Source organism: Haliotis rufescens, unplaced genomic scaffold (assembly GCF_023055435.1).
Source record: "Haliotis rufescens isolate VD_foot unplaced genomic scaffold, xgHalRufe1.0.p SCAF_2, whole genome shotgun sequence".
NCBI lineage: Eukaryota > Metazoa > Mollusca > Gastropoda > Lepetellida > Haliotidae > Haliotis > Haliotis rufescens.
Window position 1 is genome coordinate 10,398,093 of NW_025963890.1, and position 17,077 is coordinate 10,415,169.

A 17,077-nucleotide genomic window follows, 5' to 3' on the forward strand; every position below is an offset into this window, starting at 1 on the left:
AATCCCGGTTCGCCCCGATTATGTTTCTAGGTTTGTCAGCACCATACCCGTGCTCGTGGGTTTCACCGAAGTGGTAAACGTCTGAGACCTGCATCACTTCAGGCTTTCCTCCCACATTAAGCTTACACGCCGCGATATGACTGGAATACTGTTAAAAGCGGCGTTAAACCCAACTCACTCACTCACTCACTCACTCACTCACTCACTCACTCACTTCGGCGTGACGACCGAACGCTTTTACCACTAGGCTACCCCTTCGCCCCATTTCGTACAGACAATTAGTGACACATAAAGGGTCGAATTCTATTTTAAATGTATATTAAGTCTTAAATGAGAAAACAAAAGGATGATTTGCGGTAATGTTCTTCAAAACAACAATCTCTAACGGCAAAACATCACAAGTATGTATGAATATAAATTGTCAACGCACGAGAATAACCAGTCTTCATTATCCGCAGAAACAGATTCAATCTGGAGTAAAGGGCAAAATAGCTGTGATGTGAATGGACCACCTAAAATCAGTCATGACACCGGGTGTTCGCGAAAAGGGTAAGGATGTCCTTTCCTAAAAACATGATATTACCACAGGATGAACTGTGACAGAAGGTAGTTTTATATGCATATTCTCAAACTTTTATTTCAGTATTGCCGCACAGGATATGATAGCCTCCACAGGAGCGAAATGAATATTGGAGGTTATATGTAATAAAATCTCCGAAAGTACTACCACGTGACAAAGAACTGTACCAAGCACTTCGGGATGATGGATATACTACCTTCCTACTTATCCTTCATTTAAACAAGACAAAAAAATGAACCTTCATCACCTCACAATACTACCAGAATACATTACTCGTATATCACTTCAGAATACTATTGAATATATCAGTTTCAGAACCGCTTCCTTATGACCAAGGGCGTGAACTCAAGCATTCAATAACACTAAGCATTCCTCTCGCACCAACGTGCTGATATCCCCGATAAAAAAGGTTGATAGACGGTGACATTTATTTATAATCGACCGAATAAAACCATTTTCCTGTAGTAAATGATCATATATATACATAATAACGATGATGAATGTTATATCTCTCACTAGTCTATTGGTCGGCATCTTCTTGGACATAACAGAATGAAGCAGTAAACTTGTTACATTGACTGATGGCATCTGAGACTACAATGTGCTGCCTTTTACTGAGCCTGGCAGCAGTTTAACGATGTAGGAGATGGATGTGTTTCCGTCATTTGGAATCAAGTTTCAGAAGCCGAAACCTAGACATTTATAGTTATTGATAGTAAGAATGGTGTGACTTTCCATGTAGGCACAGGGTCACATTTATTGCTAATTTTGACGGATAAGGTGATGAAGATTAATGCATCATCGTTATTTCGTCAAACGCCAGTATACAGTCGTATAGAAGTAGATATGTGTGAATATGGGTATCCTATTGTCGCTGCTTAATGTAACCTACTCGTAGGGACGCTCGTCACGTCGAAGGCCCGGGTTCGAAACACAAGAAACAGTAAACTGTTATCGCAGCAAAAGTTGTTTATTTAAATATTGTATAGCCGCAAAGTCCGCTTGATCTCATGCTAAACTCACCAATCCTACATCCCTGCCGAGATCATAACGAATGGGTAATAAACCTTTTCGTTTAGACTGGTTTATGGCTGAGCTTGTGTTGCGTCACTGTTATGTTTAACGACAAAGTCTTTTTCAAGAAAATCTCAATTGAATTCCCGACGGCAATATCGAATTTGTCTTAACAAAAAGCCTGATAAATTTGCACAGGACTGGCTCATAATAATTTTAAATTTAATCTCCAAACTAAAAAAATATATTTTGAAATCTGCTATTAAATAAAACAATAAAACTTTCTAAAAATCCGGGTTGGAGACTTATCTTAAGACCAACTATCTCTCCTTATCGTTTTCCACGCGTCCCCAATATGCATATCGTGTTGGTGTGGTATGCAACATGTGTTGTTTGCGCGTGGATGACACCCAGAGTCGTGTACAGAAGTAGAATGATAGATTCAACCTACCGGTGCAGGGCAGGGATCCCTGTTGAAGCCATCTAGAAAGAACTGTCACCCACAGTTAGGCGTTTCCGTGTTACAGAATTACATTTACAAGGTTGCCCGAATAAGTAACTAGAGCATCACGTGTTGACAGTGGAATTATTTCCACGGCTTTTTAACATGTGATTTGTGGACGCCGTTTTGGTGCATGCGCGAGAACAACCTTCACCCGGGGTCAAACGTCAGCATTCAGTCATATGAAGTGAAGTTTTACATTTTGTGTGAAAAGGGGTGCTCCAAGAAAACTCCTAAGCAAAACATTACTCACCTCCCATCCGCGATGTATCGCAGGCAATTTATATAATCAAATATAACTGTTTATTGTGTAGGTTTTGTATAGACATCAAGTGACATTGAATATATCGATATATATGTCTCCTAAATGGCGATTAAGATACATATATATGTGCTTGGCTGGTTGTCTGAGAGATTGTTGACTAACAAACTACAGCCATCGGTAATCCAAGATGGCCGCCAGTATCCTTTCAGATGTCTTTTTTCTGGCTATAATGTAATAATTAAGGCAAATTTGTTTGTTTTCTTTGTGGATATGTACTGATACCACCATAATGTATCTTGATGTACTATGTACTATGATTACAGCAGGTCTCACGATTCAGCAAAGATCTTTCACTAGGAATTCACACACACACACACACACACACACACACACACACACACACACACACACACACACACACACACACACACACACACACACACACACACACACACGTGCTTTATAAGTGCAATAATCTTAGTTCTTTCCCTTTGCACCAATGATGTGTTTCAGCGAAGTGACAAACATCGTTCATCCGGGAGACAAAATACCTCAAGCAAGCTTCATCTGTTGGCCCCGGGGTCAAATGGTACTTCAAAGTAACGGTATAGAAACATATTGTATTTCTGTATAAGAATGACAAAGCGTGTATTTCTTTAAATAAGGTCGTGCTTTCTAGAAAATGTAATGGGAGCTTCAAATGTTTTTTTTGTTCATTTCATGTACGTACAGAGCCATGTTCTCTAAGAAGATGCATTAAGACGGAAATGCAGGAGATGTGAATCTATCATCCCAAAGAGCGAAATGTTCGCGTCAGGTCCATTTAGTGCATCTCCAAACACTGGCCTTTATGTTTACCTCAAAAAGGCACAACTCGCTACAGAAAAAAATAAAGTAATCCAAGAACACTACTTGGAGATTTATATCATAATCCTGAGGATTCTGAGGCACAATAAGCCCCCAATACCCCAAACTTTTATTTACATGAGGGTCAGATGGTCATTTTGCTAAGAAGTATGCTCCGTTTATAACTACGTTTATAACAAACACGCTTATAACGTAATGACGGATATCACGAACATATTTTTGGTCCCGGCCATTTGCTGTTTATATGCTGTATATATGCTTATAACGAACTACGGTTATATCGAACTAAAATCAGTGGTCACTTTGAGTTCGTTATAACCGTAGTTTATTGTATCTTCGTTGCTTGACATATCAACCACAAGTTTGCTTGGACCAGACTCGTCATATACGAGGGCTGGTAAAAAAGTTTTTAGTCTGACTAAATGTCAACTTTGGGCCATAACAAAGTGAACTAGTCAATGTAGTACATTGTTTGAGTAGTTCATTGCCAGTGTATTTGTCCTGTTGAGACCGTTCGTATATTCGTGACAGCCAGTTGAACGTGATAGGGTCCAAGTGGACACAGAAATGGAAAAGAACGAGTACCGAGCAGTCATCAAGTTTTTGACTTTAGAGAAAAGTACTCCCCTAGAAATTCACGACCGCATGTCACAAGTGTATGGGGATGAGCGCCTATACTATTCCACTGTTAAACGTTGGGCACCTATGTTTAAGGCTGGGAGAACAAGCCCGGATAGTGACCCTAGGTCTGGGCGTCCCTCAACTTCCATCAATGTAGATTCAATCAAGGAGATAGAAAAAAATTATACAGTCAGACAGACGTATTACTATTGCTGAGCTTGAGGAAGACACTGGTCTAAGCCATGGATCCACTGAACCTACTTTTCATAAACATTACAGATGAATAAGATATCTGCCAAAGTTTCTAAATTCTGATCTTAAGGTAAAAATAACCGACATCGCCTGAGAAGTTTTAGAGCTAATTGAGGAGGATTTCGTCAAATTCAAAAAGGAGATTAGTAACAGGTGATGAAACATGGGTCTTCTACTATGATCCATGGAATTGCACCATTCCACTTCTCCAGCACCAAAGAAATTCAAGCCTTCAAGGTCAGTGAAGAAAGTTATGGCCACTTTATTCTGGGATGCAAAGGGTGTGATCTTAGTTTATTACTTCGAAAGCCTAAAGACGATTACCGATGCCTACTACCCCGGCTTGCTTCATCGCCTGAGAGATTCTTTCAAAGAAAAGCGGCGGGGAATGCTGACTGCTGGAGTTCTACTACTTCATGACAATGCCTTTTCTCACACCTCTCGTCTTGCAAAGGGTGCTGTGCGACAATGTGGGTTCGAAGAGCTTCCTCACCTTCCATACTCGCCACACCTGGCCCAAAGTAATTTCCTAAACTGAACGAACACCTTCACGGAAAGCGATTTGACGACAACGATGACCTCTGAGTTGCCATGAATGGGTTTTACAGGCTGGCTTCAGAAAAGTTCTTCCTGATTTGAATTTAAAAGCTTCACTATCGATATGGGAAGTGTATTGAAAAACAGGGAGATTCTGTTGAAAAATAGAATTAAAAACACTTTCACAATTGTTGGTTTTGTTTGTTAGGCTTAGAACTTTTAGACCAGCGCTCGGAACTGTGACATTGTTGTCTAAAGCGGCCCCCTTACCCCCCACACCCACAACAACCCGAACCCCCACCTCACATCCCGAAACACCTACACACACCAACCTGTTGAAACAACAGATCACGCCAGTGGTATGTCAGGTATTTGTCGACATCACGGAACACCCCAAAACATGTATCTAAATGCAAACTACAATGAATGAGGGACGTGTGCTACATATACTTGTTGCTAGGGGACACATGCCATCGAAAATGAATTACCAGCGACCAAAATAAAACAACGTTTAGATCGTGAATTTCCTGTATCATGCTCTGCGATGTTAACGTTGACATGACTAATGGTGAGACATCCTAGCTCATCCCGACCTGGTACTGGAGGCGTTACACCATACACATGTGTGAGTCAGTTGTATCACCTCCATAGCATGGTCACCGTCAGTCCAGAAACGACCCTTTTCATATAATATAAAATTATATTTTCAAATAAATAAAAGAGACAAAAAACGTTTTCATAGTCATAAGAAATAGCTACTCCATTTAACAATTCATTTCGTCTTTTTAGCAATAATTCTCAAATATTCTTCATGTATGGGCGATGTGGTAGTCTAGTGGTTAAAGCGTTCGCCCGTCACGCCGAAAACCCGGGTTCGAATCTCCACATGGGTACAATGTTTGAAGTTCATTTCTGGTGTCCCCGCCATGATATTGTTGGAATATCGCTAAAAGCGGCATAAAACCATAATCACTTTCTTACTCATGTATGGGGGATGATGTGTTGACTGTCACGCACTGATGATAAATGTGTTTAAACGTTACTAATACGTGACTATATCTCACTGTCTGGTGACAATTCTCATTCTAGAACTAGACATAGTAATTGTAATTAATTCGCGAAACATCCATGTTTCGTTAATCCGGATTCCACTGGAAACCCTATAGTCCGGATACCGGGTGTCTGCTGTGAGTGTTTATTTCAGTAGAAAGGCCATTGGCCCACGTACAAATATGTCATTTTAATATAATATGAATGCGACAAAATGCGACGGATGGAATGTACAAGAGAGTGTTATATTTTATAGTAACAATGCATTCATTGTAGCTAAAGTCACCCTTACATAGCTACAACAGTTAATGATAACATTGTGTTGGTGGCATGATAACAAGGAGCTGTCTGTATTTATCTGGGTATTAGCAAAAAGTGAAATTCATCTCTGCTACCTTCATATCACATGAGGGGGCACGGGTGGCCCAGTCGTCTAAGGCGCCGCTGTGCAGAGTTGCGTCCCATGGGCACGCCAGAAACCTATGATTGTAGGTTCGAATCCCGGTTCGCCCCGATTATGTTTCTAGGTTTGTCAGCACCATACCCGTGCTCGTGGGTTTCACCGAAGTGGTAAACGTCTGAGACCTGCATCACTTCGGGCTTTCCTCCCACATTAAGCTGACACGCCGTGATATAACTGAAATACTGTTAAAAGCGGCGTTAAACCCAACTCACTCACTCATATTACATAACAGACATAGTCTTTTACCTTTTTCAACAACTTATAGCCTACCTACAATTACCATGATTGGCAATTCTCCTAATCTTATCAAAATGATATAAACGTCTATATTCTCGAAATTGAGTGGACAAATAATGTTCGACAGCTAACAGCTAACATATATATTCTTTATACATTACTAATTTGTTTGATTCAGATACTCCAATCCTGCTGATTCCTTAACTCGTTGGACAACTCTATGATAAACAGTGTTTTGTCTTCAACTTCCTGTGAAATCCAAACATGACCAGTACGATAAGTAAAAAGTAGTTTTTTGACATATGTAATAATCAATCAGCCTCATCTGCCACATTCACCCAGCAACATAGCTGCCTAACGTTTAACAGTGGAATAGTAACATAATTCCTATCTTAGAATATCCCAAGATTTCAGACGAATATAACAAAATAGATTTCTCTGAGTATCAAACGTCCTATTGTATCCATACCGACACAAAGAAAACACTTAAAATAAATAACACGTTCAGATACATTGTTTATTGAAAATGAAATCACCGTCACCATGCAACTTGTAAAAGGAAGGCTGCATATAAAAAATATAAAATACACGAAACCATTATATCTTAAAACATAAGATGCACATTGCATGTGTTTTCTGCAAGCAGATGCATTATCATTAAGACATTAACGGTGATAGAGGCAATATGTGGCTTTGTTAGGGCAAATATGCAAGTGTCTGTATGTGAACATTTTATAAAATACATTTTCTATGTTGGTTTTTACATGAAGCTGTATATTGTGTAAAACAATCGCTGTCAAGTAATTAGCTATATAACGTGCATCAGGAAGGTATAATTAATAGCGTCATCAAAAGAAAGTATATTTAATAGTGTGAGTCTTGATACTAGCTCTCGCACACATTGTCATCTATACATCACATCGTCCGTTGTCCGTACATACCTTCAGGCACTTTTGGCTTCTTGTTTGTCATTGGTCAGAAACTAGTTCATCTGTCATGCCCGGAAAGGCGTGACACATGAAGTCACCATAGCAACACGACATTGTATTTTAAGAGTAGGTCTCGATATACACTTGAAAACATATCAACACTTGGGTGCAGAGTAAAACGCTTGCAGAATCACCCAGGAAGTGTCAGTTTTGTCAGTGAACACTGTGCAGGATTTCCTGATGTGGATGCAAGGTTCATCCGGTCATGGACATCTGTTCATATCGCTTACTCTTCAGCGGAGGAAACGGTTCGAGTACTTCTTATTAATCAGTATGACAGAAGGGTCTCCTTTGGAGACTGTGTTGTTATGTATTGTCAGTGATTGAGATTAGCTGAAGTGTCCTGGTTGTCCGTTGACATATTCATTGAATAATCTCTGGGAGAGCTGTAGAGTGGTATGAGGTTTTTTTAAATTTACGTTATTTACTGCCGGAATTTTCGAAATAACTTATTCGCTCACTTTAGAAAAACGTACAATTACAAAACTAGAAAACACACGAGTGTTACATCTAGAAGAAAGAATAAAAGCCACTCGATATAAAAAATGCATCGAAACAGTGTTGCCTAATTGAAGATTCTAAACTCTATAAACTCTATACAGGGAAGATGGTGAGACCCCTGACTGTTCCATTTAACACAACCACATCTTAGACAACCATAACTTCAACCGCAATAAGACACACTTAAATCTACCCAAAATGTACATTTCAGAATGACTCATTCCAGACAAGACACAACATAAATATGTATATGAACATTAACCATCACAAATTGTACAGTGGACCCTGAAAGCAAGAAAGATACCCGACGGAGAATTGAGTGCAGTTGCCTCTTTAACGTAAAGAGAATGGGGACATCACTCCTCACCCTCCTCCTCAAATCCCCCCTCCCCGTATTCGTAGCCATTCTCGGTTGTAGCATCCTGGCACTGTTGATACTCAGAGACCAAGTCGTTCATGTTAGACTCGGCTTCAGTGAATTCCATTTCATGCATCCCCTCGCCAAAGTACCAGTGGAGGAAAGCCTTGCGTCTGAACAAAGCCGAAAACTGCTCAGAGATACGCTTGAAGACTTCTTGTATGGCAGTACTGTTGCCAACAAAGGTTGACGACATCTTCAACCCATTTGGAGGAATGTCACAAACGGCCGTTTTCACATTGTTTGGGATCCATTCAACAAAGTGGGAGCTGTACTTGTTCTGGACGTTGAGCATCTGCTCGTCAACCTCCTTCATGGACATCTTACCCCGGAATATCGCTGCAACTGCGAGGTAGCGACCGTGACTCGGATCACAGGCAGCCATCATGTTTCTGGAGTCGAACATCTGCTGTGTGAGTTCTGGAACAGTCAAGGCTTGGTACTGCTCCCCTCCTCTGGTCGTAAGGGGGGCAAATCCGGGGATGAAGAAGTGAAGACGAGGAAAGGGGACCAAGTTGACTGCTAATTTGCGGAGATCAGCGTTCAGTTGACCGGGAAAACGGAGGCTAGTTGTGACGCCAGACATAGTTGCGGAGACAAGATGGTTGAGGTCACCGTAGGTAGGTTTGGTCAGTTTGAGGTTCCTGGAGCAGATATCATACAGAGCTTCGTTGTCAATGCAGAAGGTCGCATCAGTGTTCTCAACAAGTTCGTTGACTGACAATGTTGCATTGTAGGGCTCCACTATAGTGTTAGATACCTAATGGGAGAATAGCATCAACAGATATTAACTCGCAGTGACATTATTCATCTGTATACAGTGGCACTTCTACAAAATATGGACCCTGTTAGTCCCGTAATGTTCGCTTTCCATTCGATGCTTTAAGGAAAACACATATATAAATTGCCTGACATAAGAAAGTGTAGACTTTAAAGTTGGATTTGACCAAAACAAAAAAGTTATTTGGGTGGAAACAGTCCCCGAAACATTGTAAACGTAAGGGCAAAAACCCAAACATGATTCCCATATCAAATACATCACCATCGACTAACCCTTTCTTGCTCTTTTCATTTTTAGGCAACAGCAAACAAGGGTCTATACTTTCTCTTGCCCAGCAGTTTATGAGAGTGAGTGAGTGAGTTGGGTTTAACGACGCTTTTAACAGTATTCCAGTTATATCGTGGCGTGCCAGCTTAATGTGAGAGGAAAGCCTGAAGTGATGCAGGTCTTAGACGTTTACCACTTCGGTGAAGAGCACGGGTATAGTGTTGACAAACCTAGAAACATAATCGGGGCGAACCGGAATTCGAACCCACAATCATAGGTTTCTGGCGTGTCCAAGGGACGCAACTCTCGCGGTGCCTTAGACGACTGAGCCACACGTGGCCCCCTTATGGCAATGACTAGACACCGTAACAACCATTCTCTTAGCCCAAAATGATCGTTGGAGTTTATCACTTGTGTTAAACACACGGGTATAACGATGACTAACAACGAGTCATAATCAGAAACAGTCCAAAATATCACAAGAAGAACCTGAAACGAATAAGCTTACAAATTTAATACTTATCAAGTATTATTAGAGAATACAATGATTTACCTTATTAGATGGCATCACAGAGTACGTGCTGATGATCCTGTTGGAATATTCCTCCCTTATCTTGCGCATGAGTAGCATTCCCATCCCCGATCCTGTCCCCCCTCCTAAGGAATGAGTTAGCTGGAATCCCTGCAGACTGTCGCAACTCTCACACTCTAGCCTGACAACATCCATGGCCATGTCGACCAATTCGGCTCCCTCCGTGTAGTAGCCTTTAGCCCAATTGTTCCCCGTACCGTATTGGCCACACAGGAAGTTGTCCGGTCGAAAGAGGGAACCAAAGGGGCCTGACAATATCGAATCAATCAATCCGGGTTCCAGGTCTAGTAGTATGGCTCTTGGAACATACTTGGCAGCTGGAACTGTGTATAGAGATTATGTATTAAAATTAATATGCACTCTTCAAATAAAAAGAAACGCACAGGTAGATTTTTAGTAAATGTATTGTACCTAATATAGTCGATATATTTAAATTTAATATAATAGATACAAATATGAATTTTTGGAGCTCGATAGTCACATGTTGTCGTTGTAGAAAGGCATTGAAATTCATTGTCATGTCACTTAAGGCCACAAGGTGCCGCCCCGGGCAGCAATCACGGCTCTGCATCTCCTCGGCACTGACTGTTTAAGTGTACGAATTCTGTCCTGCGGAATTCTGCGCCATTCTGTTTGTAACGCGTTGGCCAGTTGCGGGAATGTCTGCGGCGTGTTCTGACGTTGACGAACACGTCGATCGAGTTCATTCCAGAGGTGTTCGATGGGTAAGCCGTTGATGTTGGCATTATGAAGGTAGTTTACCGTGACACGAGATGTGTGCGGTGGAGCGTTGTCCTGTTGAAACAGCTCCCTCTGGCGGTCAATGATTGGAAGAAGGTGAGCTTGAAGAATTTGATTCATGTAGCGATTTGCTTTCAAATTTCCCTGATCCACAACCAAGTCAGATCTCGTGGTGTAGGATATACACACACATCATGACACTACCGCCACCGAAATTGTCGAATTCACGCACGAAATGTGGGACAAAACGCTCATTTCGACGACGATAAACACGTTGTCTTCCTTTTCGCCGGTGAAGAAGAAATCGTGATTTATCGCTAAACCACACTCGTCAAATTCTAAGGCTGTAAGGTATGGCACCAACGCAAGCGTCGCTGTCGATGCAGGGGTGGTAACTCTTGGTCGGCCGGTTCTCGGACGGTCTGCAGTGGAATTGGACTGTGTGTATCGGTCCCAAAGAAAACTGCGATTCTCTCTTTGGATACGTCCTATGGCGATGTTCCGATCGGCAGCGCTGAGTCTCGGCATTTTCGAAATTGAAAAATGTTGACAATTGAATGACAAATTATAGGCTTATGCCAGCCTTTTTATAGCCTCTACCACGAGTTACGAATGCCATAACTTGCACGTGCATTTTTCTTTAATGTTTTCCTCCATGACATTTTGGAACAAGCGTGAAAACAATGCCGTTTAAGACATTGCAAATCGACAATGACTGCGTTTTGACGCACCGTTTGTCGAATATCAGGCCACCAACATTTTCCAATTACATATATCCAATTTATATACCGGATTTTTTGTGAAGTTAGGTTCATTGAACCACATACTACCTGTGTGGTTGCCTTTTTTTAAGAGTGTATATTCAGTCTCTTTGAATAGTGTCATGTTGTAGGGGACCGAAACCGAAAATTTATATTCTGAGATGGAGATAAAAGATTAAAATAATGTGAAAATAATGGCATATCTTGAAGCATTGTCAGAAAAATATTCCTTCTCCAGCAAATATACCAGGCTCACGTCATAGCATGAAATGGTCGGTCCTCTTTTGACAAATACATGTTTTTGACAAGGATCTGAATATAGGTGTATGATGGGACGGGAGTATGTAAATTCGCGAAAAAACGCAAGTGTTAATCTGAACAAACACGGTACACGTCAAACTAGGGAATAGCATCAGATATCATTTCGGTAACTGATGCATTAAATTTGGAACATGTCTGTCACTAAACGTTTTGAAAGTGTGGCTGAGGCTTTGAATGCAGTAACCCTGGTCACACAGGTTTTGAGTAGGAGTGAGTGAGTGAGTGAGTGAGTGAGTGAGTGAGTTGGGTTTAACGCCGCTTTTAACAGTATTCCACGGCAGTTATATCACGGCGTGTTAGCTTAATGTGGGAGGAAAGCCTGAAGTGATGCAGGTCTCAGACGTTTACCACTTCGGTGAAACCCACGAGCACGGGTATGGTGCTGACAAACCTAGAAACAATCGGGGCGAACCGGGATTCGAACCCACAATCATAGGTTTCTGGTGTGCCCAAGGGACGCAACTCTGCACAGCGAATCGCGGCGCCTTAGACGACTGGGCCACCCGTGCCCCCGTTTTGTGCAGGAGTCGTATATCGCTCTTTGACATATTCATAGATAAAGCAGACTCGGTTGTACTTCAAATATGAACTACAGACACCAAAGGCAGTAATATTGCCCCAACATAAAGGGAGAACTGAATATAACACGTCAGAATAACCGCTCTCGGTTATCTGACGTAACAGATTCCGTTTGACGTATACTAGTCTTCTTTCTTGTCATATAGGCGTGTGGAAAGTTGTTTGTCACTCTGGATCTGTATGCATATACCAGAATATGAAACAGATGATGAATTTCTTATTCAGTTGGTCAATTTGTGGAAGTGAACAGATGCATTAATCCACTAGCCAACCGATATTCCACTACCGTTGTATAAGAACGTAAACCATTACACTTAGAATCTTAGAAACGTATAGAAATACATACAAGGAATATATAAAATGCAAACTTGTCTTGTGTTAGCATTGTCATGAGGAACATATATATTATTAAACAGATCAGAGGCTTTGGAGACTTGAAAACAACCGGACAGTGACTTTTAGCAAGAAAACAGTTCAAATTTGCAGTGTGTTTGTTTACTACATGTATAGAATGAGCAGTTGTTTCTGCTTTTTTTTCCGTTGAATCTGTGCACACGTGGAAATAATTGATCATGTGAACAACTCACCACTAACTGGAGTCATGACCGTTATGTGCCCGCGTGCTTCTAGACGTTTCACTGTTAAAGTCATCAATCATTTTGCAGGTGCTTGATCAATCTATCAGCCTCATATCTGCCTAGATGGCAGCATAATATCAACACATGAAGCATTCCTATGCTTAAAATATTATTCTTTATCAATAATGAGTATAGTATCTAATTTGTTATGAAGAATCAAAGACACCACGATCACATCGTGTCAGTGGTTGATGGATGGCACGCGGTATAACACGTGCAGCGACATCAAAGCGAAAATGTTCTTTTATGTTCGATGTTCACCTAGTCTTCGTCTGACTCATGCGAATTATTTAGAGATGTGTTAATTATGCCACCATCGTCTTAGTGAGTGAGTTGGGTTTAAAACCAGCTTTGAACATTATTCCACTTATTTCACGACGTGTCAGCTGACCGTGGGAGGAAAGCCTGAAGTGATGCAGGTTTCAGGCGTTTACCACTTAAGATGGCGAACCGAGATTTCGAACCCACGATCACAGGTGTCTTGCGTGCCCAAGGGACGCAACTCCGCACAGCGAATAGCTGTGCCTTAAACGACTGAGCCACCCGTTCTACCTGAAGTAGTTGTGGTGGCAGTACAATAATCAAACCGAAAAGCGTGGTTACCACGCACGCACGCACGCACACACGCACGCACGCACACATGTGCATGTGTGAACAATGGCCTATTTTACAGCAGATCTCACGATTCAGCAAAGATCTTTCACTAGGAATTCACACACACTCTTTCTCTCCCTCACACACATATACACACTCTCTGTCTCTCTCGTTGTCTCTCTCTCTCACACACACTCTTTCTCTCTCACACACACATACACGCTCTCTGTGTCTCTCTCCCTCACACACACATACGCACTCTCTGTCTCTCTGTCTCTCACACACACATACACACACACTCTTTCTCTCACACACACACATACACACTCTCTGTGTCTCTCTCCCTCACACACACATACGCACTCTGTCTCTCTCTCTCTCTCATACACACACACACTCTTTCTCTCACTCACACACACTCTTTCTCTCTCACACACACACATACACACTCTCTGTCTCTCTCACACACACATACACACACACACACACTACACACTCTCTGTCTCACACACACACAAACACATTCTCTCTGTCTCCCCCTCTCTGTCTCTCTCACACACACTACACACACACACACTACACACACACTACACACACACACCACACACACACTACACACACACTACACACACACTACACACACACACACACACACACACTACACACAGCAGAACGTATAAAGCATTGAGTAAACAGTGAAATGACGGACATATATCATCTACATAAAAAAATCAGCATAGCGTATCAACAAGTTGGAGCCTTAGGCAAACTAAGGACATCGTGAGTAAATCAAATTGCCGTTTTCAACGTTTTTTCGAACCATATCACGGTGGCCTGTTGGTTTATAATTTATTTAATTATTTTTCTATGCAGTGCATTTGATCGTCATATATTGTGTCGTCAAAATGTCCATAATGAAAAGAAATATCTGCTAAGATCAGAGTCCTGTGAACGATTCGCACTATAACGTACCAAGACATGTTAGTAGAAGCCTACAGTTTTAAAGCTACGTAACAAGTCATGGCAGTATAGTTACAGTTTAAAAAACGTGAGTGAGTGAGTGAGGTTTAACACCCCTTTTAGCAATATTCCAGCAATACCACGGTGGGGGATACCAGAAATGGGCTTCACACATTGTACTCATGTCGGGAATCCAACCCGGGTCTTCGGCGTGACGAGCGAACGCTTTACCCACTTGGCTACCCGACCGTAACAAGTCAAGTTATTAGAAGCATACAGTTTAAAACGTTACAATTCATTCTATTAGAAGTATACTGTTTAAAAACGTAACAAGTCATGTTATCAGACTGATACAGTTTTAAAAACGTAACAAGTTGTGTTATCAGACTCATACAGTTTTAAAAACGTAACAAGTCATGTTATCAGACTGATACAGTTTTAAAAACGTAACAAGTTGTGTTATCAGACTGATACAGTTTTAAAAACGTAACAAGTTGTGTTATCAGACTCATACAGTTTTAAAAACGTAACAAGTTGTGTTATTATGCGTCCCGCGTTTATGCGTCCGGCTCGTGGTATAAAATCTGACGCAAGACGCATAAAACTTCATGTACCCCTGGTGGACCTGCTACAACTTATTATATCATATGCCGAAACACATTAATCAATCGGACAATCTATTACAATTATTACTATTATGGTTGGTTAATAAACTGTATCTTGCACCTGATAGTTTATGCGTTGTTTTATGACACACAAGTCACGCTGTCACAGTGTACATATAAACCATCCGAAACATATCCAGTGTCAACTGTTTTTGAACCAAAGAAAATATATCATCCCCGAGAGCATATGTTAAAGGTGAAGAGTGATTGTTATATTTCTGTAGACTATCGGGATCTAATTAGTCAAAGGTGTATATCTGCCCTGTGGCCGACAGACATCAAAGATCAGAAAAGGTCACGGGTGCCAATATCATGAAGATTGAGTTACCACTAATTGTCGGACACCATGGTAGCCGGAAAATATCGAATATACGTCTACATTGATATATCGCGAAAAGGTTAAATGTATATTTATTGACTTTCAGGCTTGAGTGATGATTTATTCGTTTAACCCACGGATGGTACTTCCGGTTTGTTTGGTGTCCTTGGTGCTATGGGACGTAAAGCTCAAATCGTGACATCTTCATTACGCATTTAACTTCTGATACGTTGCTGACACTGCCGGTAAACAACGTGGTTGAAACGTGCCTCCAGGTGTTTGGAGCGCGTACAAGGCGGTGATGAGGCGTCAACAAAGATGTTTTTCTGCTTCAGTTGCCTGTCGGGGAACCCTTGTCTCCCGTATCACGTTTAGCATATAACATGATGTTGTGGTTTATGTAATAATGCCATATGGACGTGTCACGGAAGTGAGGCTGAACGCGACAATGTGTTCTTGTGGTTTGATGTCACTATATGTTGTCTCTATGCAAGACACAATGTGTAAATAAAGCGTCCAAGCCCTTTCCACGTCCAATAGAAATATCTGCATAAAGCAGAGTCGACTGTACGATTCCGACTTGTTCATGAGCATGTGTTTATGAAACACTATCGAACACAAGCTCCTCACACGCAATTGGGATCATGACATGCATCAACCAAGTCAGCGAGCCTGACCACCCGATCCTGTTAGTCGCCTCTTACGGCAAGCATTGTCACATTTTACGGCAAGAATGAGTTGCTGAAGACCCATTTTACCCCGGCACCTTGTTATGTCCAAATCCAAGTAGAACTGACTTATAGGCAGCATCGGAGGACACAATGTTACCTCTGAAATGTTATTGTAGGTACGGTTGAAGCAGCTTACTGCTACATCATTTTTAACCACATAAATCTGGCCACGACGAGGTAAGCTGCCATTCAATCATGCAAACTTTGGGGAAGCGAACCCGGGTCTTCGGTGTGACGGGCGAACGCTGTTACACTAGGCTACCCCACCGCAACCATTCTTCAAGAGAAAATGAAAATGGACCAATACATAGTCCATCGTTGTCTGGCAGCTACTTCCCTCAATTCATTAAGGAAGCCTAAGGTGGACACAACCTTAAACGGGGAGGTCGGGTAGCCTAGTGGTTAAAGCGTTCGCTCGTCACGCTGAAGACCCGGGTTCGATTCCCGACATGGGTAGAATGTGTGAAGCCCATTTCTGGTGTCCCCCGCCGTGATAGTGCTGAAATACTAACTTAATCATTAAAAAGACATGTGTTACTTTTTCGCATGAAGATTCAATCTCATTAAAATCAGATCTTGATGCTGGCTACTGCTACACATAGATCTGAGGACATACCATTACAGGTCACTTCCGAACAATGTTTTGCCAACTCTGAATGACCAAAGACAAACAAGAAGATTGCTAAAAGCGGCGTAAAACCAAACTCACTCACTCACACACTAACAGTACCTTATTTTAGTTATTTTACAGGCTACATTGATATTACTGTAATATTGCTTACTGTGACGTTTCTCGCTATTCACGCACTCACTCATGATACCATGAGGTACC

At 41.5% G+C, this 17,077-nt stretch overlaps 1 protein-coding gene across 1 annotated transcript in view; it reads right to left on the bottom strand.

Moving 5' to 3' along the window:
• Positions 1-6,884: 6,884 nt before the first annotated feature.
• The window catches only part of LOC124136149 (tubulin beta chain-like), a 38,697-nt gene continuing 28,504 nt past the window's right edge, over positions 6,885-17,077 (bottom strand). Inside the window, exons 3-4 of the mRNA XM_046501967.2 lie at positions 9,898-10,259; positions 6,885-9,056 (exon numbers count right to left, since the gene is read on the bottom strand). Of these exons, the coding sequence (XP_046357923.2) occupies positions 8,235-9,056; positions 9,898-10,259 (1,184 nt within the window). The 3' untranslated portion in view covers positions 6,885-8,234. The remainder of the gene's footprint in view (positions 9,057-9,897; positions 10,260-17,077) is intronic.